The sequence below is a fragment of the Nicotiana sylvestris genome, chromosome 1 (assembly GCF_000393655.2).
Source record: "Nicotiana sylvestris chromosome 1, ASM39365v2, whole genome shotgun sequence".
In the NCBI taxonomy this organism is placed as follows: domain Eukaryota; kingdom Viridiplantae; phylum Streptophyta; class Magnoliopsida; order Solanales; family Solanaceae; genus Nicotiana; species Nicotiana sylvestris.
The window spans coordinates 108,618,205-108,644,228 of record NC_091057.1 but is presented as its reverse complement, the minus strand read 5'-3'; the positions used below and the strand labels follow the sequence as shown (position 1 = coordinate 108,644,228).

The 26,024-nt window shown below is 42.4% G+C and overlaps 1 protein-coding gene across 1 annotated transcript; it reads left to right on the top strand.

Moving 5' to 3' along the window:
• The first annotated feature begins 182 nt into the window (after positions 1–182).
• On the top strand, positions 183–26,024 carry LOC104224955 (probable DNA helicase MCM9). The gene is made up of 21 exons (XM_009776689.2): positions 183–477; positions 552–654; positions 741–840; positions 1,694–1,832; positions 3,008–3,074; positions 4,851–5,025; positions 5,542–5,641; positions 8,276–8,373; positions 8,475–8,540; positions 8,780–8,872; positions 9,131–9,247; positions 10,267–10,339; positions 10,557–10,623; positions 10,838–10,919; positions 11,056–11,177; positions 11,268–11,335; positions 12,324–12,433; positions 12,512–12,559; positions 12,649–12,801; positions 24,953–25,068; positions 25,596–26,024. Exons 1-20 carry the CDS (start codon positions 359–361, stop codon positions 25,039–25,041), a joined length of 1,989 nt encoding a protein of 662 aa, XP_009774991.1. The 5' UTR covers positions 183–358; the 3' UTR covers positions 25,042–25,068; positions 25,596–26,024.

Here is a 26,024-nt window from a genome sequence, read left to right as displayed (position 1 = left end):
TTCCAAATTAATTAGAGTTGACTATATAATTTGCACTATTAATTGTGCTTCATTTGAACTCATTTCAATCTGTTATTTAATCGTTGAATACTTTCTTAATTTGAAGGTCATCATTAATTAGTTTCAATTTATTGCAATCTTCTTCCTTTTAATAATACGAGCCCATATCAAAATAAACAGCGGACCAAATATCTATTTTTCTTTTCTTTTCAACGCGGACCAAATATCATTTCCCCTAAACCCTGCGGTACACAGTGCACACAAATTTTTCCCGCCCAAAATTCTTGGTACCCAAATTCCCGCCATACGCGCCGCCCACGGTGAAAGCGAAAAGCCTCTCCCGACGTGGGAAAATCCGATGGAGGGCAACGGTGACAGCAAAGAACTGGCGGCGTATTTGCTAAAGCACCACTCGGAGCAGCTGTGTTCCATCATTCTCTCTCCTGATCCTCGACTTCACTATCCGCTCCTTGTCGAGTAAGCAACACTACAGTATACTTCGCATCTGCCTCCGCAAAAATCCTGCTAACGAGTTTGGTTTTCTGAAACAGTTTTGCAGAGATAATGGATGATAATCCAACCCTTTCTCAGTTCATTTTCGCTAAACCCACAGAATATTTACCCCTTTTTGATGAAGCTGCCGTCTGGGCTCAGGTATATTACTTTACCCTCTTGTTCAAAATTCTGTATACTTAGATTAGTAATCTACATAATCAATGTTTTTTGTTGTCTTTGTGTAGAAAGTTATTTTGGGAGATCTTAAACAACGTGAAAACGCAAGCCTCAAGGACAACATACATGTTCGTATCAATATCAGTGGTTCTCCTCTTGAATGCCCTGGTTTGTTCCTTTTTTATCCCTTTTTTTCGCATTATTTTTGTTGGATTTAAGCTATATGTATGAATATTTTAAAGATTCTTCTATATTATTTGTGTAGTTTAACCGGTTGTAGAGGTTACCCCGGCGAATTTAGAGTTCAACTTGGGTAGTAGCTTTGTTCGGACCCGTATGTGTGTTTAAAAATTCAACAAAAAAGTACGAATAATTGGTTGCGAATTCAGTAAATAAAATGAGTTATGGTAATTTCCCAAACTCGAACCCTTAAAGCTTAAATCCTTGATCCAACGGAGGTTACATATCTTATTTTCCATATTACTGCCCCATGCTTACTTGTAGTTGGGTTTTGAACAACTTGATAGTATCTATCAAAAATCTTCTACTCCATCAGTGTAGATAAAATAAACCCATTATTGTTTAGGATTTAAATTATCTTACTGACTGTGTAGAGAATATTTACACTATTTTAACTGGTTATGACATGTTACTAGCCTTAATTACAATTTGTCCTCACTTTGCACAAGTACCTGTAATAGGCTTCCAAAATGATAGTGGGAAGAAATTTTATACTATTAGTGTATAAAAGTTAAACTCTATTGGTTATGTTCCTAATACTGGAATTTTTACAAGTTTCACATGTAAATGCACATGCTCCTATCAGAAAAAGCACATATTACTAGTATTCTTTCAGCTATTCCTTGCATATTTCTTTTCTATGTCCAAGTCATAAATCCTTCACTACCCTTGCTATATAATGCTTCAGTGCAATGTAGTTTTAAGTATACCTTGTCATATCACATTCTCAAAAAAATAAACCTTGTAATATCAAACTTAGTCATTTTTTATAATGTTTTAGAGACATTTCCCAGCATTGGCCGTGTGAGGGTGAAGCATCGTGGAATGCTTCTTACTATCAAAGGGACTATAATCAGGTCTGGAGCAATGAAGATGATTGAAGGGGAGAGGATATATGAGTGTCGGCGATGTAAGCACAGGTTATCCTTGTGTGCCTCTCACCTAGTCATTCTGCTAGTTTCAATTCTTCCAACCAGGTTGAAAATCATAGAGATATTTTCACAAAGCATTAATGGAATCATTGATTTATTTTATCAAGTCTAATACAAACTAATCAAGGTAATTGGTTCTACCAGATGGAAATTAGTATGGCAGGATTCAACTGAAAAACGTCTTATCTTTGCAATTATAATTCCAATTTGCCAGAAAACTTTTATACTAGAATCGGATTGCCGTAGTTTTCACTTACCACAACTGTGCCTCAACCTTAGTCTCCTTTAGACAAATTATTTTCACTTCTTTGTCAGTGATATCTCTAACTAACAAAACAAATAGTTGCACCTGATAGACATAGAGATAGAGCCGAGTGACTAAGGGTGCTCATCTGGTGTTTCAACAATATTGGGTCGCCAAATAAGTGGCATGGGGTTGGTACAACAGAATGAGCAATTGCAAATTTAGCAGCAGATCTCCATGTTTCATCTTATATTAAAGATATATCTGGTAATTGTAATTGAATATGGATGATTCCCCTGTAAGACTTTGTGGGGTGCTTCGCATCCTTAAAAAGTTGAGCTCAGCTTTTGTTAATCCTTTATGGGACCGAACTCAATACAGACATGCTTAATTCGATTGGTAGAGTCTGTATATTGCTCCAGTAGAATAATTCTGTTGGCTAAACTTCCGTTTTGTTCTGACTTCTATAATCATGTAGGATGTGTTTGGTTACTACAATAGGTAAAGATGCTTCCATTTCTATATAGGCTAAGTGAGTTGTGTAAGATATTGCTTGACATAACTAACTTTCGAACAGATTTATAAGTTAGGCTAAAACCTCCAATTTGCCAGAATTTGGCTTCTCAGAAGATATGCTTATGTCAAAAACAACTTCTACATCTCATATTGGGGCTTGCATTTCTCTGATGCATGAAACAAAATTTCTAGAAAGGTGATTTAGCTTGTTTATAACATAATTTTCTTAGACAACTCTTTATCACTCAGAGGTCAAAACGTCCGCACATTTTTTCTGCTTTCCTTTTAACTGGTCGTACCAAAAAATTCAATTTAGTCTTATGGCAAGATTACATGGTCAAGGTCTTACCCTATGCTAATCTACCCCTAACAGATTATTGGCTAAGAAGGAAATTTTATGTAGGTTCAAGGTTTATCCGGAGGTGGAAACTAGGAATTCAATTCCAAAACCAATTTTTTGTCCCTCACAGGTCTGTTCCCAACTATCCTTATTATTTTATTGCGTGGAAAAACACGCAATGCTTTGAATTTGCTAATATATTTTGTGTATCTCGATTTGATTATGCGTGGAATAAAAGCTCTTTTTAATCTTCTTTTGCTTTTGCTATACATCAGTATACATTCACATTTCCTTTAAGCCTTATCTCATAAGAGTAGGGTCTATGTGAATTCCAGCTAGATTCTTCTTTTGGATTTTGTAGTTACTTTTAGCTTTGAAAAAAATGGATGTTGCTTTGTGGCATTGTTCCAATTGATGCAATGAGATTGCACTTGGATACCTTTTTCTGGCAGCTTGTTAGCAATAACACAATGGGTGGGTTGTTTTGCATTTTTATGTTTTCTGGTTATGAAAATCACAAATATTAAATTTTTTAAAATAACATACTTAAATGTAAGTAAGCAATACCGCAAAGCATTTCAAACTATTTTAGAGTGGAAAAGAATACATTTTTCCCTATTAAGAACAAATAACAGGCATATTGAATTCTTTCTAGATGTTTACAGAGATTATCTTGTTGGCTTAGAGTTGATTCTGTAATTAGCTTTTCCGATTTCACGAATTTGCTGGGCTCTGTTACTGTGTAGTTTTTGTTAGAATCCTGATCCTTCGTAAACGTTTTGGTACCTTCTTAGTACTGTTCAATTAGATACTTTACCTTATAATAAAAAAGGACAGTCATACTGCATTCTTATGAACGAAACGTGCTTCGTACTTTAGCAGTTCTAGATCTGTCTCACTGAATTTAGGAACTTCACATATTCAACCATGTCAATTGATTTGATAGAGACTTTTGTTTGTACTAAGTATTCAACTAGAAGTAGATTGGTATGGGTAATTTTGCAAACAATTTGTCCCGACAAGAGAGGCTCTTTTTGGTTAGATATGAATTTCTACCACATTTTATTTTGAGAAACCTGATAACTAGCAACAGATTTGGCCAAGTATGAAATTTTGGAGTGTAATTTGTGGGCTACAGCAGAACACCCAGTGGATTAGTGCTGGTGAACTAAGCTGCCCCTTTGTCGGACCTTGCGCATAGTGGGAGTTTAGTGCACCGTAGATGAAGGAAGCTAGTCCTGCCCTTTGCCGGACCCTGCGCATAGCGGAGAGCTTAGTGCAGCGGGCTGGCCTAGTGCAACATGAGGAGATATTAACATAAGCTGCACTATACTAATGTTTGTATAATCAGGTTTCCTTTAATTGTCACATAAGTGTGAGAAATACAAGAAAATTAAGCATTAGAAGCTAAATATGTCCATAAATTGAGTTTATGGAAAAGAACTGGAATAGTAAAAAATTGAAATAGATACCAAACGTGGGACGAGTGAAACGTTTTGTATGGTATCCTCCTATATTTGAGGTATTGGATCATTTTCACACAACGTCTGAAATTAGAGGCAACATAATAAATATGACTATGTTATCTTTCCTTTACCTTTACTAAGTGTGCACTTTATCTGTGCTTTCTGTTTAAAACCCCAACAGACACTTGGTGCTTGTTTATGCTTTTCGCCTCTGATAACCATGCTGGTAACAGTAAAATCCAAACTGCTTCATAGATTATATATGCTTTGTTTTTTTTACTTCATTATTCAATCTTGAATTTCTATTCTCTACTTTTCTACCCTCATTGCATCCCATTCTCCATGTTGGTTTTGCAATAACTTTCATCCAGTTTGGTTTATCATTTTCTAAAACCAGCTGCTTGTAAGAAAATCAATAATCTCTTAAAGTTCTTTTACAGAGGCCTAAGTTTTGTGAAAGCACAAGTTTTCAGCTTGTAGAAGACAATAAGATCTGTCATGATTATCAGGAGATTAAAATCCAAGAAAGTACTCAGGTATTGGGTGTTGGGGCTATTCCTCGCTCCATTCCTGTCATTCTGAAGGATGATCTTGTTGACACGGTTAAAGCTGGAGGTACTATTTTGATAAAACTAGCTTGTTTGCAGTTCAATAAAGGTGTCTGGGCTGATTAGCTGTCCCTTGCTGCTTTTACTATGGAATATACTAAAACATCTAATGCTCTGACGCCACAAAGATTTAAGCCCCTCCATCCTACATGGTTCAAAAAGATCAATGTTTAGTCTCATTTCGGACATTTATCATTCACTTGTTATAGAAAAAAATTGTTGATGTAAAGCACCCTATTCGCTACAAATTTTGTAATGAAAATTTCGAAGCATTTGTTTGAGTAATCAAGGTCAAAGTTAAGATGTGTTTTGAATTTGAAACAGTAATAGGTTGCTTTTCGTAATGGAAGTAGTTTATATGACAGTCTGCTTATTTGCAATATTATTCTGTGTTATTTTATGTTAATTCATCTTCTACCCTAATGAGAGACAATTCTCTCTTTTCTTCCTCTTTTTCACTGATAAGCTTGATACAGATTTTCTTCCTTGTCCTTAATTTACTGCCATGTTTTAATGTTGTCAGATGATGTGATTGTCACTGGGATCTTAACCGCCAAATGGTCCCCCGATTTAAGAGATGTTCGCTGTGACCTTGATCCGGTACTAATTGCCAACCATGTAAGGTAAAGGGAGTACACTCAGTTCATTTTGAGAAAGATTTCAATTCATTTCATGGGACCACAAGTCAAACCCGGATAGTTAAAGGATTGTTATCCCATTATATGTGCAGAACCTATGAATGCGAATTATTGATATATTGTACAAATCATTGTTGTTGCTTGAGATGGAGTGCATCACTTTGATTTGTCCTTAAGTATTACTCCCTCCGTTTCAATTTAGATGACACACTTTCCTTATTAGTCCGTTCCAAAAAGAATGACACAGTTCTATAATTGGAAATAATTCAACTTTAAAATTTTCATTTTACACATTTTACCCTTAATGAGAAGCTTTTGTAACCACGCAAATTTCATGAGCCCACAAAGCTGTTACCCGTTAAGCTTTTAAGACCACAAGTTTCAAATAGCTGGCTCGGCCGAACGGAATCACCGATCTAGATAGAAGGGTCGTTCACTCCCTATTCTTTGAGAGGTTGCTTGCGACGGTAGCATTAGCTAGGCAATCAAGGCAGGTCGAACAGAGTCAGTCCTAGGGTGAAGATCATCGGATGGAAAAATGGATTGAGCTGGCTAATTACTTGATGACCCGGTGGAGAATGGGAACAGAGAGTCGCTCCCATAAACGAATGAATGGGACTCCTGGTCCTGATCGAACCAGAGATTCCGACAACCCGGGGAATCGGCAGAAAGAGATGGGTCGGATACTGGAATCTGCCCAAAAGTCCTGACTTTTTCGAGGCAGGGCTTCGACCCGTATCTGGCCAACTCCTCGAACTGCTGGGTGCGGCATATTCATGGACTGGCAAAGCGAACTCTCAATTTGATCAGGAGAGCCTAGAGAGCTCTCTATCTTTCCCCAAATTCCGACTAGCGCGGTTCTTTTTCTCGACCAATTTGAATTCCATTTCATTTTTTATTTTAAGTGTTGTAGAGTAGTAAGTAGCTAGGCGGATTTCAGCGCATGCTGCATTGAGAATCTCCAAAGAAATTAGAAGCGCCTATGATAGCGTATGATTATTCCCATTTGTGACCGACGGTTGCTTGCAAGAGGTGGCGATCGGCAGTGTTCCAAAGCGCCATAACGACGTGCGTTAGAGCCTTATGGCAAACGATCCCCAGCACCTGTAGTTATGGGGATCGCCTTCGGCTTGCTATACTCTTTCCCTAACGCATGCTGGTTACCATAAAGACACCGAGGGATATCGCATGCGCTAGTTTCGGGGATGTTGTTTACACTACTATTGGTAACAACTCAAAGTGCCGGAACGACTCTAGTGGTGCAAGCGAAGGTTTCAGTCTTGTCGAGCGAAGCAACCACTAGTCGCCCTTAGTGCTCCAAAACACCCTTTCGCTTACGTCTTTTCATCCTCCGCCAACAAGCAGAGCCGACACCGAGCTACTTCGTACCTTTTTCATTCAAACAGGAATGACTCCACTCTCAGTCCCAGTGTGGCTTAGACTAGTAGAAGGCGTAAGGATGCTAGACCGCTGCTCAATACTAGATAATCCACGTTCATCGGTCTGCAGCAAGCACTGACTTTTAGGGGGCGGCAACTAAAGAGGTAGCGAGACTAAGCGCAATTTTAGGAAGAGTTGGACCCTTGCCTCTAGGCTTCCTTCTACCCTTGTGCTAAAGGACAGAAAAAACTTCTTTCTTTATATTATTTTATTATTTTACAGTAAAGCATGGTGTAGATGCGACGAAGACTTTGGATGAGAGCTAATTTGCTCCGACACAGCAGTTTAGGTGTCGTACCCTTGTCGACACGACACTAGTATATGTGTGGATATGGGATTTGTATCGGATCTTGGTAAATTTGAAGAAAATAGCATACCTTATCTATCAATCCTTTATTTATCTACAATTTGAGAATAAAAAAGAAATTCACACTTTACAAGCTATACGTAAGTATTCCACAAAATTTCTCATAATTTAGAGATATTTTTATTTTTTAAAATTATTTTTAACCGGATCCTCGCACCCGTATCCATACTAGGATCTATATCCACGAATCTTAGAATTTACTTTTTTAATGATCCGACCTCTAGATCTGCACCTGTGTCGGATTACCCGCACTCGTGTGCAAGCAACTTAGGATGAGAGTATGTAGTAGGCCTTTTATTGACAGTATAGGGGAGTCCCAATGAAGGGCTCAGAGTATGAAGAATTGCCTTTGAATTCTTTCACTGATTTTTGTTACCAGAAAGGTGATCATCCTCCAGGATCTTGTTGTAGTTCCTCTTTCCTTTTGATTGATAGGTAAAGAAATATATGATATTACTAATTTAATTTGTCATCTTCCCAAGCTAAAATAGCATTGTGATATTTGTAGAGCTTAGTGAATCTTATATCCAAGGAGGAATGGCCAAATAAGGATTTAAACTTAGAAGAGATAACAATAATATAATTGTTTTTATTAAAAAGTATCAGGAGCAGATGTACACTTTTATCTCTCAAAATATTTCAAAAACTTACACGAAGCAAAACATGACTTTCAAAATTTAGAGGTGGAAGGCTTTGTTGGCCTACCACCTTTTGTCTCCACCACTACTTGGAGGAGGTAATACATTTCTCTGACTCTTTCTCATGAAATAAACTGCCTTTCTCTTCACGTATTTCCTATAATGTATCTTCAGGAGAATGAATGAGCTAAAGTCAGAAATCGATATCCCTGATGATGCTATTCTGAAATTCAAGCAGTTTTGGACTGATTTCAAAGATACTCCTTTAAAGGGTAAAATTTCTTTATAAAAGCTGGATTTTAAATTACTTGCTAAAAGTACTTGGGACTCAGACCTGCTTTTCTTTCTGTTCTCCTTTTATTCCTAAACGCAGGTAGGAATGCGATTCTAAAAGGTATTTGCCCACAGGTCTTTGGGCTTTTCACAGTCAAGCTTGCAGGTATTGTCCCCTGCAAGTGTCTCCTTTTCAGTTGATGTCACATGTGTAATTGTTAATTTATAGTTTTAACTTGTTCGATATAAAGTAGAGGGAATTTGTGTTACTCTTGGTTTTCTCTCAGCAACTGTGCATCGTGAAAAGTATCCCCTATGATGTTAATGTATAATTCAATCTGTCCAAATGATGATGGATAATCCCTTTACCATTTTGGCCAATGACCAACTTCGAGTTCAATGTAGTGGCATTGACGCTTATTGGAGGTGTCCAACATGTTGATGCTTCTGGAACAAAAGTTAGAGGAGAGTCTCATTTGCTTCTCGTTGGTGATCCTGGTAATGAATTGTAATGTTAAATGTTTTGAATCAAGATTGGAGTATATGTTCTTTGTAGGCAAATGGTTATCTTTAGAGATTTTCACTTCTTCCTGCACTCATTTAATTGTGTCTAGCGCTAATGTGCTGCATAGCAGCCGGTATACTTGATTTCACCTTCTTTCATGGTTGTGGTGACATTTTATGGAGCGTGATATTCATTTGAATTTGGGCTGTTGTCACAAATGAGATAATATGGTTGCTTACTTATCCTGTCAGGCACCGGGAAGTCACAGTTTCTGAAGTTTGCTGCTAAATTAAGCAATAGATCTGTCATAACGACTGGGTTGGGAAGCACTAGCGCTGGATTGACTGTTACAGCAGTTAAAGATGGAGGTAGATTGTTCCTGTTATCTTGTTACTCACTAACAACTGTCTTGAAGTTTTGAGCTGTCTCTATCTATTTGCGTTGATCATATTGAAGTGGTAATCTGTCTGTGTTCCATCACAACACTCGCACAGAGACAGTCATGATAGCAAGCCCATCTACATTAATTCTCCGATGAAACTAAGACTAATAGTTTGTGTGGTCTACTGGGTACTGCTGGGAATTCTTCTTACATCTCTAATCTTCTTTAGTCCCTTTTCTATTAGAAAGTGACGCATGTAATTTGTTTGAGATTTATACTAGTGCATTATCAGTTCACAAACTGGATAAAGTAGGATGGGACATACCCAAATGAATTTCCCTATCCACTGCATATGTTGAATACTTTGATATGGTTCCATCCTCTTTAGTTAATGCTAGATGATTAAAATCTCCCATAATGAAGAAAGTAAATCTAATCAAATTTGTTTTGCAGCTTTGAGAAACTAGGGAGCAGTGTTTAAAGTAATATAATAGTGTATATTACTATTAGGAATAATTCTAACCTTAAAACACTTTAGATTCTATATAGAACAGCATTTTTACTTGCACCATGAAAATCAAAATAAGCATATAACAACCTAAAATTTTTTGTTCACAAAATTTACATCAACAAAAAAATTGTACAAAGCAAAGGAAGTTTAGGTAGTATTATGGTTTGTTAATCTGACTTAAAGGCATAATAGTCTTGTTGAATTCAAATGTGATGACCCTGGTTCTGAGTTAGTACTAGTACCGTGCTAAGATCAAATGATCTGTTTTTTTTATATATAAAGAAAAGAGCTATATAATCTGTTATGTTGAAATAACGGACATGTGGGTTAACTCAGGCTGTTATACCTTTTAAATCCAGAAACAATATGAGAGGACGATTCATTGGAATGCCTCTCCATCACGCGAACCAAACATGCTCTTAATTCTTGATAATATTTTGACCTATATGTACAGTTAGTTGATCATCAAGTGTAAAGGCGAGCTATATTTTCAGGAGAGTGGATGTTAGAAGCTGGTGCACTTGTATTAGCAGATGGTGGTCTCTGTTGCATTGATGAGTTTGACAGGTATCTTACAGCTGTTTTGGAGTCTTAGGTTGATTTATTTCAGTTTCTCCATGTTTTGATATAACTTGTGTGGCTTGAAGTACAGTCTGCACTTTAGTTACGGTTTAGTAGGTTGTCGATTCAAATTATTTAATGATTGCTTTCTGTAGTAAAATATAGCCAGTAATGTTATCCTACACATTCATTTGATGTTGACTCATCAAATTCTGTTTGGCAGCATGAGGGAGCATGACAGAGCAACCATCCATGAAGCAATGGAGCAGCAGACTATAAGTGTTGCAAAGGTATATCATTCTTTGAAGAACCTAATTTTTCTTCTTTTGGTAAAGTACCAAACTACCAATACCTGCATGATTTTCAAGGTCATGAGTTCTTGATATTTTCTTCATTCTTCCTTTTTCCGCCTTATTTCCAGTCCCCCTAATATCTACTGTTCTAGGTGTTCTTAATTACTTCGATGAATCCTTTTCTGATCCTTGATGATTGGTTAATCTCTAGGCTGGTCTGGTGACAACTCTCAGTACAAGGACACTTGTGTTTGGAGCAACTAACCCTAAGGGGCAATATGACAAGGATCAGCGTATCTTTTCTTCTGATGTCCTCTTTTTTTCTTTTCTTTTACCTTTCATCTTTCTGCAAGCTAGAATCTCCATCAGGCATCTTAAACGCTTTGCTCCCCGTCTCATTTTGTTTTCTATGTTCTTAACACACGCTAGCTCTATCTGTTAATACGACGCTCTCTGGACCGCTGCTGAGCAGATTTGATATAGTCCTAGTTCTCTTAGACACTAGAAACCCAGAGTGGGATGCTGTTGTTTCTTCACATATTCTTGCTGAGGTGATGGATCTATAACAATGTGAATACATTATTATTTAGTCATGAAGCGTCAATTAGGTGGATGAAAATTCTCTTTTATGTGATTGAAAGGAAGAAACAAAGAGCCACAATTCTGAAGAGGATCTAAGGAGTACCTGGGCACTTCCAATGCTCAGAAGGTAAAATACTTCCCAACAACCATCCGGATTCTGATATATATGATATGTGCTCATCTTTAATTAACTACTACTCCACTAGTCTATTTTGTGGTTTCTTGCCACTTTGGCTACACTGCTTATATATATAAAGACTCATTCCCAAATATGATTATTGACATTGTTCATGAACAGTAAGAGACTATGCATGTGCTTTTGCATATCAATAACAGTGAAACTGGCCAAGGTGAGATAAGTCCCTAAAAATGATTATTGACTGTTCCAAGTATTGCCTAAACCAATAGTATTAGCTTATTCCCCCCCCCTCCCCCCACATCTATTTCAATATGGATGATGCGCTACTCTTATGGTTTCTTTTTCCCTTGTAGAAGCTGGTATAAGACTGAGTTACGTAAAGGAAAATGCAAGAAATTTCTCTCTTTTCACATTTCTTAATTCTGCAAAGGTTTTTAATTTAATGCTAATTCTTATTGGGAGAAGGTTGTTTAGCATGAATTTTCTTAAAAGCGTTTAAAACTGGAAGGTCTCCAATTGGGATGCATGTATAAGTAAACAAAAAGGTTAAAGGGTCATTTGGGAGCCAAAAGATTAAAGTCTAAAAGCATATCCATAGTCTTGCTAGCAGCACTGATTTTGAGTGTCTGAATTGTCACGAGACTTTCATGTCGCGTGTTGTACAGTAGGCTTTGGTTGGTAGTTAGAAAAACAGTTTAATCATGTTAATGTCTCGGGCTGTTACTTTACCTTAAAAAAAAAATATGTCATGGGCTCCTGAACAGTGTGCAGTGTCGGTGAGTGTAACTTATCAAAACAATTTAGCATAATGGAAATGCACACGACACTAAGGAAAAGATTAATTCTAATTTATTATTTGTGTTCTCCCATTTTATTACCATGTTAACTCCAGCAAAAGAAAATCTTTAGCAGCAATTACTCCATCACATTCTGTTGATGAGATGGCAGCGTTATGTCTTCTGATGACATCTTATAGGTACATTCAATTTGTGAAGAGATACTTTAGACCAGTCCTCACAAAGGAGGCAGAAAAGGTTATCTCAAGCTATTACCAATTGCAGAGAAGATCTGTGACTCAAAATGCAGGTCACTAGGCATCATCGTTGTCACTAAATATTCTATTTGTTGCATGGCTATGCACTTAACAACTGTGAATATCTGCAGCAAGAACAACCGTGCGTATGCTGGAGAGTCTGATAAGACTTGCACAAGGTGTATCATTGACTCTAGCTTTTTTCATGGTTTGGCCCTATATGATCTATTTGTGACTTGTTCTGAAGAACCAATATGGAATTTTACAGCACATGCAAGATTGATGTTTAGAAATGAGGTCACTAGATTGGATGCCATCACTGCCATCTTATGCATTGAGTCATCCATGACTACCTCGGCTATAGTGGACAGCATGGGGAATGCATTGCACTCCAATTTTGCAGAAAATCCTGATCAAGAATGTATCCTAATGGCATCTTCTTATTCACACGCACATGAATCATGACACAGAAACCTTTGAAATTGAGCTCTTCTAACAAAATTTTATTTACTTCTATGCGAGTGTCTTCAGTCATTAGTGCCAAAGTTGGTCAAATAATTTTCTATGTTGAGGACCTAGTAAATATTGTGCCTCTGAGCCGTGCCCTCAACATCCAAGCTACACGGAAAATGCATAAAAAGTACTTGTATGAACTGTTACGCGACGCCTTCCTGAGATTCCTTGGAAGGGCGACGTAAGGCTCAACAACTGATGTCAGTGCAGTTACTGTCCGCCAACTGAGTTCCCCTCCGTATGCTAGACTAGATTGTCAGTGTCGTACGGGAAAACCAATGTCAAGAGCAATTGAGAGAACAGAAATGAGAATTGAGAATGAAAGAAAGCTCGATTGCATTAATGAAAGCTATTACAGAAAGGCAACACGGTGTCGAGGGGGAGAGACACCAGTACAGAGAATTGTTTGCTTGCTAGAAAGTTTGATTGCTTGATCCCCCCTAATATTACTTAAAAAAGATAAACCAAAGCTACAAGACTAGACTTGATTAAACTAGAGAAACATAATGGAAGTACATGGAATAAAACTACTCTATATTTACAATGGAAAGGACTTAGTTTTCTACAAGGCAGAAACAGGTCCGTTGTCAGCAGCATAGTCTTTGGCATCAGGGTCTGCGCGCGCGGCGTTGTTGGCATCTGCCTGAGGTTGGGCGCTGGCGAGGGATATCGGTGGGGCGACAGAGGCACATGCACGCTTGTCACTTGGCGCGGCCAAGACCACGGAGCCGTTCATGGCGCTAGGCATTGGGAGGCTTGCTAGGACTCCACGGGGCGCGCCCAAGGGGTCATGGGGCATGGCTGGAAAGCTGCCCATGACATTCTCCCCCACTTGAGTTGGGGATGTCTTCAGCGCCTTACTTGCAAGATAATCTTCAATTAGGCTCTTGTAGGCTTTGAGGTTTGTTCCCCTCTCCAAGTGTTCTCCTCTGCATCACAGCCCTGCCATTTCACCAAGAACTTTTGGTGATCTTTCCTTGAGGCATGAATCACTCTATCATCAAGGATAGCTTCAACATGCCTTTTCCCGGTTGAATTGGGCCCTCGAATACTGGGTATTGTGAGCTGGCTCCGTGAAGGATCCTCCGTGTCTTCCCGAAAAGGTTTCAAGAGGCTGACATGGAAGACAAGATGAATTTTCCACCAAGCTGGGGTATCCACTCGGTATGCAACTTTCAAAATGCGCCTTTCAATGGACAAGGGTCCAATGTATTTTTGCAATAGGCGAGGGTCATGGACCCCCGCAAATAAGTACTGCTTTGGAATTTTGACCATCACTTTGTCTCCTGCTTGGTATTCAACAAAGCGACGATTCTGATCAGCATGCCTCTTCATCCGCTTTTGAGCCTTGACAAGATAGCTCCGCACTATCTCCAAATATCGCTTCCACTCTTTTGAGAAGCTAGCAGCTCGAGGAGATTTAGACATATTTGGTGCATTAACTGTGTGTGGGAGTAGCGGTTGTTGTCCAGTAACAATTTCAAAAGCGTTTTTGTTTGTACTAGAGCTCTTTTGTGAATTGAAACACAGTTGAGCAACATCTAAAAGCTTCACCCAATTATTCTGCGATTCAGTTACAAAGTGACGGAGATATTCCTCCAACATACCATTGAACTGCTCCGTCTGGCCATCAAATTGCGGATGAAAACTTGAGCTGTGACCCAGCTTTGACCCAAGGCACTTAAAGAGTTAGGTCCAAAAGTTACTAGTGAAGCGTGAGTCGCGATCACTAACAATATCTTAGGGCAGGCCCCAATATTTGACGACATGAGAGAAGAAGAGTCGAGCTGTATCTTCTGCTGATATATATTGTGGGGCAGCAATAAAGGTAGCATACTTGGAAAACTGATCTACCACAACCAAGATAGTTGTGAGATCTCCGACCTTGGGAAATCTGGTGATGAAATCTAGGGAAACGCTTTCCCAAGGTCTCTTTGGGACAGCTAGTGGTTCAAAGAGTCCCGCTTGTGTTAAGCGGTCCGACTTGTCCTTCTGGCATACTAGACAAATATTCACATACTGAGCAACGTCATCGGCCATTTGAGGCCAATAATATGCACGACAAAGTAACGCCATGGTGCATTCCTCACCGGGATGGCCGGCCCACAGAGTATAGTGACATTCAGCCAGAAGAGTCCTTCGCAGATCTCCTCCTTTAGGAACATAAAGTCGGTTCCCTTTCACTTTTAGGAAACCATCTTCCATGTAGAACTGGCGAGTCTTGCCCTATCCTACCAAATCAACCAAATACTGTGCAGCAGGATCCTTGATGAGTAAATCCTGTATCTGGTCCTTGATGGAGGTGGGTACTTCGCTCCCCCTTAGGGTGGCGAGTAGGCACACCGATGCTAGATTAGCTCTCCGACTGAGTGCATCAGCAACATGATTGGTCTTCCCACTTCGGTACTCCAGGTTGAAGTGGAATTCAGCTAGGAGTTCCTGCCACCTGGCCTGTCGACCATTCAACTTCGGCTGGGTCATGAAATGGCTAACAACTGTGTTGTCTGTCTTGACCACGAACGGGGTCCCCAGCAGATAGTGCCTCTAGAGGCGCAAGCAGTGGACGACAGCCAATAATTCTTTCTCATGGGCGGCATAGCGCCGCTCTGCATCTTTCAGCTTCCGACTCTCGTACGCTATAGGATGCCCTTCTTATAGCAAGACTCCGCCGAGGGCATAGTCAGATGCATTTGTTTGTACTTCAAATGGCTTGGCCAGGTCAGGAACGGCCAAGACGGGGCTACTAGACATAGCCGCTTTCAATGCGTTGAAGGCCTCCGCTCGCTTGGGTCCCCATTCCCAAGGCGTGACCTTCTTGAGAAGTTCTGTCAATGGTACTGCAATGAGGGAGTAGTTTTTCACAAATCGTCGATAGAAATTGCATAGACCAAGGAACGCCCTCAAGGCGTGGATATCCTTAGGCGGCGGCCAATCTGTGATTGCCTGAATCTTCTGCTGGTCCATCTTGATCCGCCCTTCCTCGATAACATGTTCGAGGAAGTCAATTTGCTTTTGAGCAAAGGAGCACTTAGATAGCTTCGCATATAGTTCATGCTCCCGCAATCGAGCTAGGACCTTCCGCAAGTGCATCAGCTGTTCCTCCAATGTTTGGCTATATACCACAATGTCATCCAAATAAACCACCACGAATTCATCAATGTACTCTCGGAAGACTTGGTTCATCAAAGTGCAAAACGTAGCTGGGGCGTTAGTCAAGCCGAATGGCATAACCAGGAAGTCGTACGACCCATATCTTGTCACAGAAGTCGTTTTGTGTTCATCACCCTCTGCAATCCGAACTTGCCAATAACCTGTCTTCGGGTCTATTTTGGTGAACACCGTCGCACCACCCAGTCTATCGAACAAGTCTGCCATTAGCGGAATAGGGTACTTGTTCTTCACAGTAATTTTGTTTAGGGCCCGTTAGTCCACACAGAGTCGTAGGTTGCCATCATGTTTCTTTTGGAATAGCACAGGGGACCCGTATTGGGATTTGGAGGGCACGATGATCCCTGTGTCTAGCATTTCTGTCAATTGTCTCTGAAGCTCGGTGAGTTCGGGTTGTGACATTTTGTATGGCGCCCGGGCGGGTGGCTTCGCGCCCGGCACCAGCTCAATTTCATGGTCCATAGTGCGCCTAGGCGGTAGTCGCTTTGGCATGTCTTGTGGCATGACATCTTCAAACTCTAGTAGTAGCTCCTTCACGGGCTCAGGAATGGGACCTGAGGAGCGTTCTACATCTTCAATGCAGAGGGTTGCCAGGAACGTAGGTTCATGTCTTTTGACCCCCTTCTTCAACTGCAAGGCCGAGATGTTTTCAACGGCCATTTTCATGGGCATGCACGGGATAATGCAGTGCTTGGTCCCGTTTGTTCCCATCATCAGTAACATGTCAGCATACGGTACAGGCATGGTGTTGGTTTGCCTCAGGAATTCCAATCCCACTATCAACTCGAAGTCATCTATGATCACCACACACAAGTTGAATTTTCCTTCGTAAGGGCCAAACTTCACTGGTACCTCTTTGGCTATCCCACCCACTGGCTGAGGAGGTGAGTTGATAGCCTTGATACTACCTCTGCCCTTTCCTACAACTAGACCAAGGTGCTCCACCTGAGTCGAGGCTAAGTAGTTGTGGGTAGCACCCGTGTCTATCATCGCCCAAATGGGCTTGCCATTTACCTTCATCTCAACGAATATTAAGGTCCTCTCTTGTGTAGGAGGATTCCTCTCATCCGCCTTCTTTTTCCCTTTCTTGGTGCTTGGGCAGGGGTCCTTCTTACGAATGCCAGCACTGATTCCCGCTAAGGCCTCAGAAATGGAGCCAACAATTGCATTGAAGGCACCTACGGGCTCGGTTTGGTCTGCATCGTCTGTGTCGTCATCTGTCCCATTGTCAAAGGCTTGATGGGCATTCATCTGTGCATGTGGACACTCATTATTCCAATGTGGTCCGCCGCAATGACGGCATCCCGAAGGAGGCTTTCTCCCCCGGTCATTGTTGTTTGACGTAGCACTATTGCTGCCCGAGGAGGGAGCCTTAGATTTGGTTGCACTCCGATCTCCCCCACTTCTACTAGAGCCATCATTGCTAGGTTGGCCCCCTTTAAATCCCGCTCGGACAGGCGGCTGTGAGCTTCCACTTGATAGTCCCCAAGGCATTCAGCTGCTTGGATCGCCTTGGGTAGGGTATCTACCCTTTGTCTTTGCAGTTCCATGTGGGCCTAAGGTTTCAACCCTTCTAGGAAGGTGAAGAGCTTGTCTTTGTCCCCCATGTCATGTATGTTTAGCATGAGCGTGGAGAATTCCCGCACATAGTCCTGCACTGACTTGGTCTGGCGGAGCTCCCGTAACTTTCTCCTTGCATTGTATTCAACATTTTCGGGGAAGAACTGTAGGCGTATGGCTGCCTTCAGTTCTGCCCATGTCTCGAGAGCATCTTCACCGGCCTTGATGGCTTCGTACTTCACTCGCCACCAGAGTTTAGCATCACCATGAAGATACATGGCAGCAATTGCTACCTTCTTAGCTTCTTCTAGGCCTCCAACAACATCAAAGTATTGTTCGATGTCAAAGATGAAGTTTTCCACTTCCTTGGCATTCCTAGCTCCACTGTATGGCTTTGGCTCAGGAATTTTTAGTTTTTGTGTCGCGGAAGCGGGGTTCGCAGCGCCCCCGATTTGGTTTCCACCGCCTCGAAGCAGGCCCTGTAAAGCAGCATTGACAACATTGAGTTTGTCTGTCAAGTCGTCAATAGTTTGTTGCATGGCAGTCACCCTGTCTGCCTCTTGTGCCCTGTAAGCTAAATCCTCGGCACACTCCTGTTGGAGTCCCTCGAATTTGCCAAAAATTTCGGCTGCCTCTGTGGCTGTCGTTTGTCGGTCCCCCTCGGAGTCGCGACTGATGTTTTCTATGTCAACTTCGGCCTGGAACATCCTGCGGTCCAGGCCGTCCAACCTTTGCCCTAGGCTGGTTCTTAGTTCAGGCACTGTATCCACAATGGGCCGTAATCCGTTAACCGTCTGTTCAAGGGCTGCAATGCGGTCCCCATGATTCACCATGGTGAGAAATGGTGGTAATGGCAATGCGTTCCCTCGTCCGATGTTGAGCCTAGGCTCTGATACCAACTGTTACGTGGCGCCTTCCTGAGATTCCTTGGAAGGGCGACGTAAGGCTAAGCAACTGATGTCAGTGCAGTTACTGTCCGCCAACTGAGGTCCCCTCCGTGCGCTAGACTAGATTGTCAGTGTTGTACGGGAAAACCAATGTCAAGAGAAATTGAGAGAACAGAAATGAGAATTGAGAATGAAAGAAAGCTTGATTGCATTAATGAAAGCTATTACAGAAAGACAACACGGTGTCGAGGGGGAGAGACACCAGTACAGAGAATTGTTTGCTTGCTAGAAAGTTTGATTGCTTGATCCCCCCTAATAATACTTAAAAAAGATAAACCAAAACTACAAGACTAGACTTGATTAAACTAGAGAAACATAATGGAAGTACATGGAATAAAACTACTCTATATTTACAATGAAAAGGACTTAGTTTTCTACAAGGCAGAAACAGGTCCGTTGTCAGCAGCATAGTCTTTGGCATCAGGGTCTGCGCGCGCGACGCTGTTGGCCTCCGCCTGCGGTTGGGCGCTGGCGAGGGATATCGGTGGGGCGACAGAGGCACATGCACGCTTGTCACTTGGCGCGGCCAAGACCACGGGGCCGTCCGTGGCGCTAGGTATTGGGAGGCTTGCTAGGACTCCACGGGGCGCGCCCAAGGGGTCATGGGGCATGGCTGGAAAGCTGCCCATGACATTCTCCCCCACTTGAGTTGGGGATGTCTTCAGCGCCTTACTTGCAAGATAATCTTCAATTAGGCTCTTGTAGGCTTTGAGGTTTGTTCCCCTCTCCAAGTGTTCTCCTCTGCATCACAGCCCTGCCATTTCACCAAGAACTTTTGGTGATCTTTCCTTGAGGCATGAATCACTCTATCATCAAGGATAGCTTCAACATGCCTTTTCCCGGTTGAATTGGGCCCTCGAATACTGGGTATTGTGAGCTGGCTCCGTGAAGGATCCTCCGTGTCTTCCCGAAAAGGTTTCAAGAGGCTGACATGGAAGACAAGATGAATTTTCCACCAAGCTGGGGTATCCACTCGGTATGCAACTTTCCCAATGCGCCTTTCAATGGACAAGGGTCCAATGTATTTTTGCAATAGGCGAGGGTCATGGACCCCTGCAAATAAGTAACGCTTTGGAATTTTGACCATCACTTTGTCTCCTACTTGGTATTCAACAAAGCGACGATTCTGATCAGCATGCCTCTTCATCCGCTTTTGAGCCTTGACAAGATAGCTCCGCACTATCTCCAAATTTTGCTTCCACTCTTTAGAGAAGCTAGCAGCTCGAGGAGATTTAGACATATTTGGTGCATTGACTGTGTGTGGGAGTAGCGGTTGCTGTCCGGTAACAATTTCAAAAGCGCTTTTGTTTGTACTAGAGCTCTTTTGTGAATTGAAACACAGTTGAGCAGCATCCAGAAGCTTCACCCAATTCTTCTGCGATCCGGTTACAAAATGACGCAAATATTCCTCCAACATACCATTGAACCGCTCCGTCTGGCCATCAGATTGCGGATGAAAACTTGAGCTGTGATTCAGCTTCGACCCAAGACACTTAAAGAGTTGGGTCCAAAAGTTGCTAGTGAAGCGTGAGTCACGATCACTAACAATATCTTTGGGTAGGCCCCAATATTTGACGACATGAGAGAAGAAGAGTCGAGCTGTATCTTCTGCTGATATATATTGTGGGGCAGCAATAAAGGTAGCATATTTGGAAAACCGATCTACCACAACCAAGATAGTTGTTAGATCTCCGACCTTGGGAAATCTGGTGATGAAATCTAGGGAAACGCTTTCCCAAGGTCTCTTTGGGACAGCTAGTGGTTCAAAGAGTCCCGCTTGTGTTAAGCGGTCCGACTTGTCCTTCTGGCATACTAGACAAATATTCACATACTGAGCAACGTCATCGGCCATTTGAGGCCAATAATATGCACGACAAAGTAACGCCATGGTGCATTCCTCATCGGGATGGCCGGCCCACAGAGTATAGTGACATTCAGCCAGAAGAGTCCTTCGCAGATCTCCTCCTTTAGGAACATAAAGTCGGTTCCCTTTCACTTTTAGGAAACCATCTTCCATGTAGAACTGGCGAGTCTTGCCCTATCCTACCAAATCAACCAAATACTGTGCAGCAGGATCCTTGATGAGTAAATCCTGTATCTGGTCCTTGATGGAGGTGGGTACTTCGCTCCCCCTTAGGGTGGCGAGTAGGCACACCGATGCTAGATTAGCTCTCCGACTGAGTGCATCAGCAACATGATTGGTCTTCCCACTTCGGTACTCCAGGTTGAAGTGGAATTCAGCTAGGAGTTCCTGCCACCTGGCCTGTCGACCATTCAACTTCGGCTGGGTCATGAAATGGCTAACAACTGTGTTGTCTGTCTTGACCACGAACGGGGTCCCCAGCAGATAGTGCCTCTAGAGGCGCAAGCAGTGGACGACAGCCAATAATTCTTTCTCATGGGCGGCATAGCGCCGCTCTGCATCTTTCAGCTTCCGACTCTCGTACGCTATAGGATGCCCTTCTTATAGCAAGACTCCGCCGAGGGCATAGTCAGATGCATTTGTTTGTACTTCAAATGGCTTGGCCAGGTCAGGAACGGCCAAGACGGGGCTACTAGACATAGCCGCTTTCAATGCGTTGAAGGCCTCCGCTCGCTTGGGTCCCCATTCCCAAGGCGTGACCTTCTTGAGAAGTTCTGTCAATGGTACTGCAATGAGGGAGTAGTTTTTCACAAATCGTCGATAGAAATTGCATAGACCAAGGAACGCCCTCAAGGCGTGGATATCCTTAGGCGGCGGCCAATCTGTGATTGCCTGAATCTTCTGCTGGTCCATCTTGATCCGCCCTTCCTCGATAACATGTTCGAGGAAGTCAATTTGCTTTTGAGCAAAGGAGCACTTAGATAGCTTCGCATATAGTTCATGCTCCCGCAATCGAGCTAGGACCTTCCGCAAGTGCATCAGCTGTTCCTCCAATGTTTGGCTATATACCACAATGTCATCCAAATAAACCACCACGAATTCATCAATGTACTCTCGGAAGACTTGGTTCATCAAAGTGCAAAACGTAGCTGGGGCGTTAGTCAAGCCGAATGGCATAACCAGGAAGTCGTACGACCCATATCTTGTCACAGAAGTCGTTTTGTGTTCATCACCCTCTGCAATCCGAACTTGCCAATAACCTGTCTTCGGGTCTATTTTGGTGAACACCGTCGCACCACCCAGTCTATCGAACAAGTCTGCCATTAGCGGAATAGGGTACTTGTTCTTCACAGTAATTTTGTTTAGGGCCCGTTAGTCCACACAGAGTCGTAGGTTGCCATCATGTTTCTTTTGGAATAGCACAGGGGACCCGTATTGGGATATGGAGGGCACGATGATCCCTGTGTCTAGCATTTATGTCAATTGTCTCTGAAGCTCGGTGAGTTCGGGTTGTGACATTTTGTATGGCGCCCGGGCGGGTGGCTTCGCGCCCGGCACCAGCTCAATTTCATGGTCCATAGTGCGCCTAGGCGGTAGTCGCTTTGGCATGTCTTGTGGCATGACATCTTCAAACTCTAGTAGTAGCTCCTTCACGGGCTCAGGAATGGGACCTGAGGAGCGTTCTACATCTTCAATGCAGAGGGTTGCCAGGAACGTAGGTTCATGTCTTTTGACCCCCTTCTTCAACTGCAAGGCCGAGATGTTTTCAACGGCCATTTTCATGGGCATGCACGGGATAATGCAGTGCTTGGTCCCGTTTGTTCCCATCATCAGTAACATGTCAGCATACGGTACAGGCATGGTGTTGGTTTGCCTCAGGAATTCCAATCCCACTATCAACTCGAAGTCATCTATGATCACCACACACAAGTTGAATTTTCCTTCGTAAGGGCCAAACTTCACTGGTACCTCTTTGGCTATCCCACCCACTGGCTGAGGAGGTGAGTTGATAGCCTTGATACTACCTATGCCCTTTCCTACAACTAGACCAAGGTGCTCCACCTGAGTCGAGGCTAAGTAGTTGTGGGTAGCACCCGTGTCTATCATCGCCCAAATGGGCTTGCCATTTACCTTCATCTCAACGAATATTAAGGTCCTCTCTTGTGTAGGAGGATTCCTCTCATCCGCCTTCTTTTTCCCTTTCTTGGTGCTTGGGCAGGGGTCCTTCTTACGAATGCCAGCACTGATTCCCGCTAAGGCCTCAGAAATGGAGCCAACAATTGCATTGAAGGCACCTACGGGCTCGGTTTGGTCTGCATCGTCTGTGTCGTCATCTGTCCCATTGTCAAAGGCTTGATGGGCGTTCATCTGTGCATGTGGACACTCATTATTCCAATGTGGTCCGCCGCAATGACGGCATCCCGAAGGAGGCTTTCTCCCCCGGTCATTGTTGTTTGACGTAGCACTATTGCTGCCCGAGGAGGGAGCCTTAGATTTGGTTGCACTCCGATCTCCCCCACTTCTACTAGAGCCATCATTGCTAGGTTGGCCCCCTTTAAATCCCGCTCGGACAGGCGGCTGTGAGCTTCCACTTGATAGTCCCCAAGGCATTCAGCTGCTTGGATCGCCTTGGGTAGGGTATCTACCCTTTGTCTTTGCAGTTCCATGTGGGCCTAAGGTTTCAACCCTTCTAGGAAGGTGAAGAGCTTGTCTTTGTCCCCCATGTCATGTATGTTTAGCATGAGCGTGGAGAATTCCCGCACGTAGTCCTGCACTGACTTGGTCTGGCGGAGCTCCCGTAACTTTCTCCTTGCATTGTATTCAACATTTTCGGGGAAGAACTGTAGGCGTATGGCTGCCTTCAGTTCTGCCCATGTCTCGAGAGCATCTTCACCGGCCTTGATGGCTTCGTACTTCACTCGCCACCAGAGTTTAGCATCACCATGAAGATACATGGCAGCAATTGCTACCTTCTTAGCTTCTTCTAGGCCTCCAACAACATCAAAGTATTGTTCGATGTCAAAGATGAAGTTTTCCACTTCCTTGGCATTCCTAGCTCCACTGTATGGCTTTGGCTCAGGAATTTTTAGTTTTTGTGTCGCGGAAGCGGGGTTCGCAGCGCCCCCGATTTGGTTTCCACCGCCTCGAAGCAGGCCCTGTAAAGCAGCATTGACAACATTGAGTTTGTCTGTCAAGTCGTCAATAGTTTGTTGCATGGCAGTCACCCTGTCTGCCTCTTGTGCCCTGTAAGCTAAATCCTCGGCACACTCCTGTTGGAGTCCCTCGAATTTGCCAAAAATTTCGGCTGCCTCTGTGGCTGTCGTTTGTCGGTCCCCCTCGGAGTCGCGACTGATGTTTTCTATGTCAACTTCGGCCTGGAACATCCTGCGGTCCAGGCCGTCCAACCTTTGCCCTAGGCTGGTTCTTAGTTCAGGCACTGTATCCACAATGGGCCGTAATCCGTTAACCGTCTGTTCAAGGGCTGCAATGCGGTCCCCATGATTCACCATGGTGAGAAATGGTGGTAATGGCAATGCGTTCCCTCGTCCGATGTTGAGCCTAGGCTCTGATACCAACTATTACGTGGCGCCTTCCTGAGATTCCTTGGAAGGGCGACGTAAGGCTAAGCAACTGATGTCAGTGCAGTTACTGTCCGCCAACTGAGGTCCCCTCCGTGCGCTAGACTAGATTGTCAGTGTTGTACGGGAAAACCAATGTCAAGAGAAATTGAGAGAACAGAAATGAGAATTGAGAATGAAAGAAAGCTTGATTGCATTAATGAAAGCTATTACAGAAAGACAACACGGTGTCGAGGGGGAGAGACACCAGTACAGAGAATTGTTTGCTTGCTAGAAAGTTTGATTGCTTGATCCCCCCTAATAATACTTAAAAAAGATAAACCAAAACTACAAGACTAGACTTGATTAAACTAGAGAAACATAATGGAAGTACATGGAATAAAACTACTCTATATTTACAATGAAAAGGACTTAGTTTTCTACAAGGCAGAAACAGGTCCGTTGTCAGCAGCATAGTCTTTGGCATCAGGGTCTGCGCGCGCGACGCTGTTGGCCTCCGCCTGCGGTTGGGCGCTGGCGAGGGATATCGGTGGGGCGACAGAGGCACATGCACGCTTGTCACTTGGCGCGGCCAAGACCACGGGGCCGTCCGTGGCGCTAGGTATTGGGAGGCTTGCTAGGACGCCACGGGGCGCGCCCAAGGGGTCATGGGGCATGGTTGGAAAGCCGCCCATGACAGAACATATGTAAACTTGTTTTTTGTTAGTTTGTGTATTAAGTTACCCTTTTGTCATAATCTGCCGAATGGTATTTCAGTAAATCTATTCCAATCTGCTTGTGAATTGGCTTCCTGTCTGGGGTGCTAGCAGCAAGAAGTTTATTCTCTTTGTTTCATCTATAGCAGAGTTGGGTTGTATATTTAAGCAAATGCTCCTTCTATAGATGCTTCATATTCATTTATTTTTGCATATCGTATGTTATTCTTGACAACACATATTATAGACGCCAAGCAAGAAAAACTGATCCTTGAGAAGTTGAACTTACTACACGAATTCCCTGAAGTAATCAGTACCGGAAGCTCAATATGCTGATGAAGTTCAATCTGTATCCTGGAACAGGTAATTAGAGTGATTGCTGATTCTCTCTCTCTCTTATATATATATATATATATATATATATACCTGTACCACATCGCACGACCTTGTGTAACACCAAAAATGATCATAAAGGTACGAAAATCACTATGAAACACTTATACCTTTATTGATAGGTACCCTATGCTCATCAGCAATTGCAGTCCATTAACCAAATCTATAAATTGAAAAGTGTGCGTATGAAAGTTGCAGCATCTTGACTAAATTGACTTCTCATATATGGAAATGCAATTTCTATACTGTTAGCTCATGTATCATGTGCCAATGTTTTTTTCTTAATATGTTACGTTTATTGACATTGGAGCAAAAGAATTCAGAGTTATTGTTATTTTATTAATCAACAAAAACCAGCACCAAACAACATTGCCTGGGATTTTGTTTTCCATATTTTCTTCCATGGCCACTGATTATTTCTTCCAAACAATTCAGAATTTGTTATATTACTAATCAGTTTCAGAAAAAAAAAAAAAACCTCAAATGTTGTTATACAGCATCTCTTATAGATCAAACCAAGAACAGGGTCCAACATTTTAGTGCGCACATATCCCCAATGAAGGCAAGGAGCTGGATCTGTTAGCTGAAGGAAGAAGTCCAAGTCATCTTCAGCATGTAAAATCAAATACTAGTAATTCAGATGCAACGGCTATTAGCTTCATCAATTGGTAGGTAGTCATTGCCCGTATCCAGTTAAATTGCCTGGGTCACTTCTGAGTATGATTAGCAGATATATTTGTTAGTTTTCCAGATTAAAAAAGAGCACCACATTTCGTTACATGCTTAAATGTTCTGCTTATTACTCGTGGGTTGGAACTTGGAAGAAACCAGTCCAGTATAAACGACAATAACAAGTTTTGCCTCTTTTGATTGTTGTAAGACCATAGATTAAAAAATTTAGAATGATGAAGATTTTGATCCTTTCA

Coding starts and splice junctions, on each gene's coding strand:
- LOC104224955 (XM_009776689.2), top strand. CDS start 359: ATGGAGGGCAACGGTGACAGCAAAGAACTGGCGGCGTATTTGCTAAAG. Junction 478..551: donor CACTATCCGCTCCTTGTCGA/GTAAGCAACACT, acceptor TTTCTGAAACAG/TTTTGCAGAGATAATGGATG. Junction 10,340..10,556: donor TGCATTGATGAGTTTGACAG/GTATCTTACAGC, acceptor TCTGTTTGGCAG/CATGAGGGAGCATGACAGAG.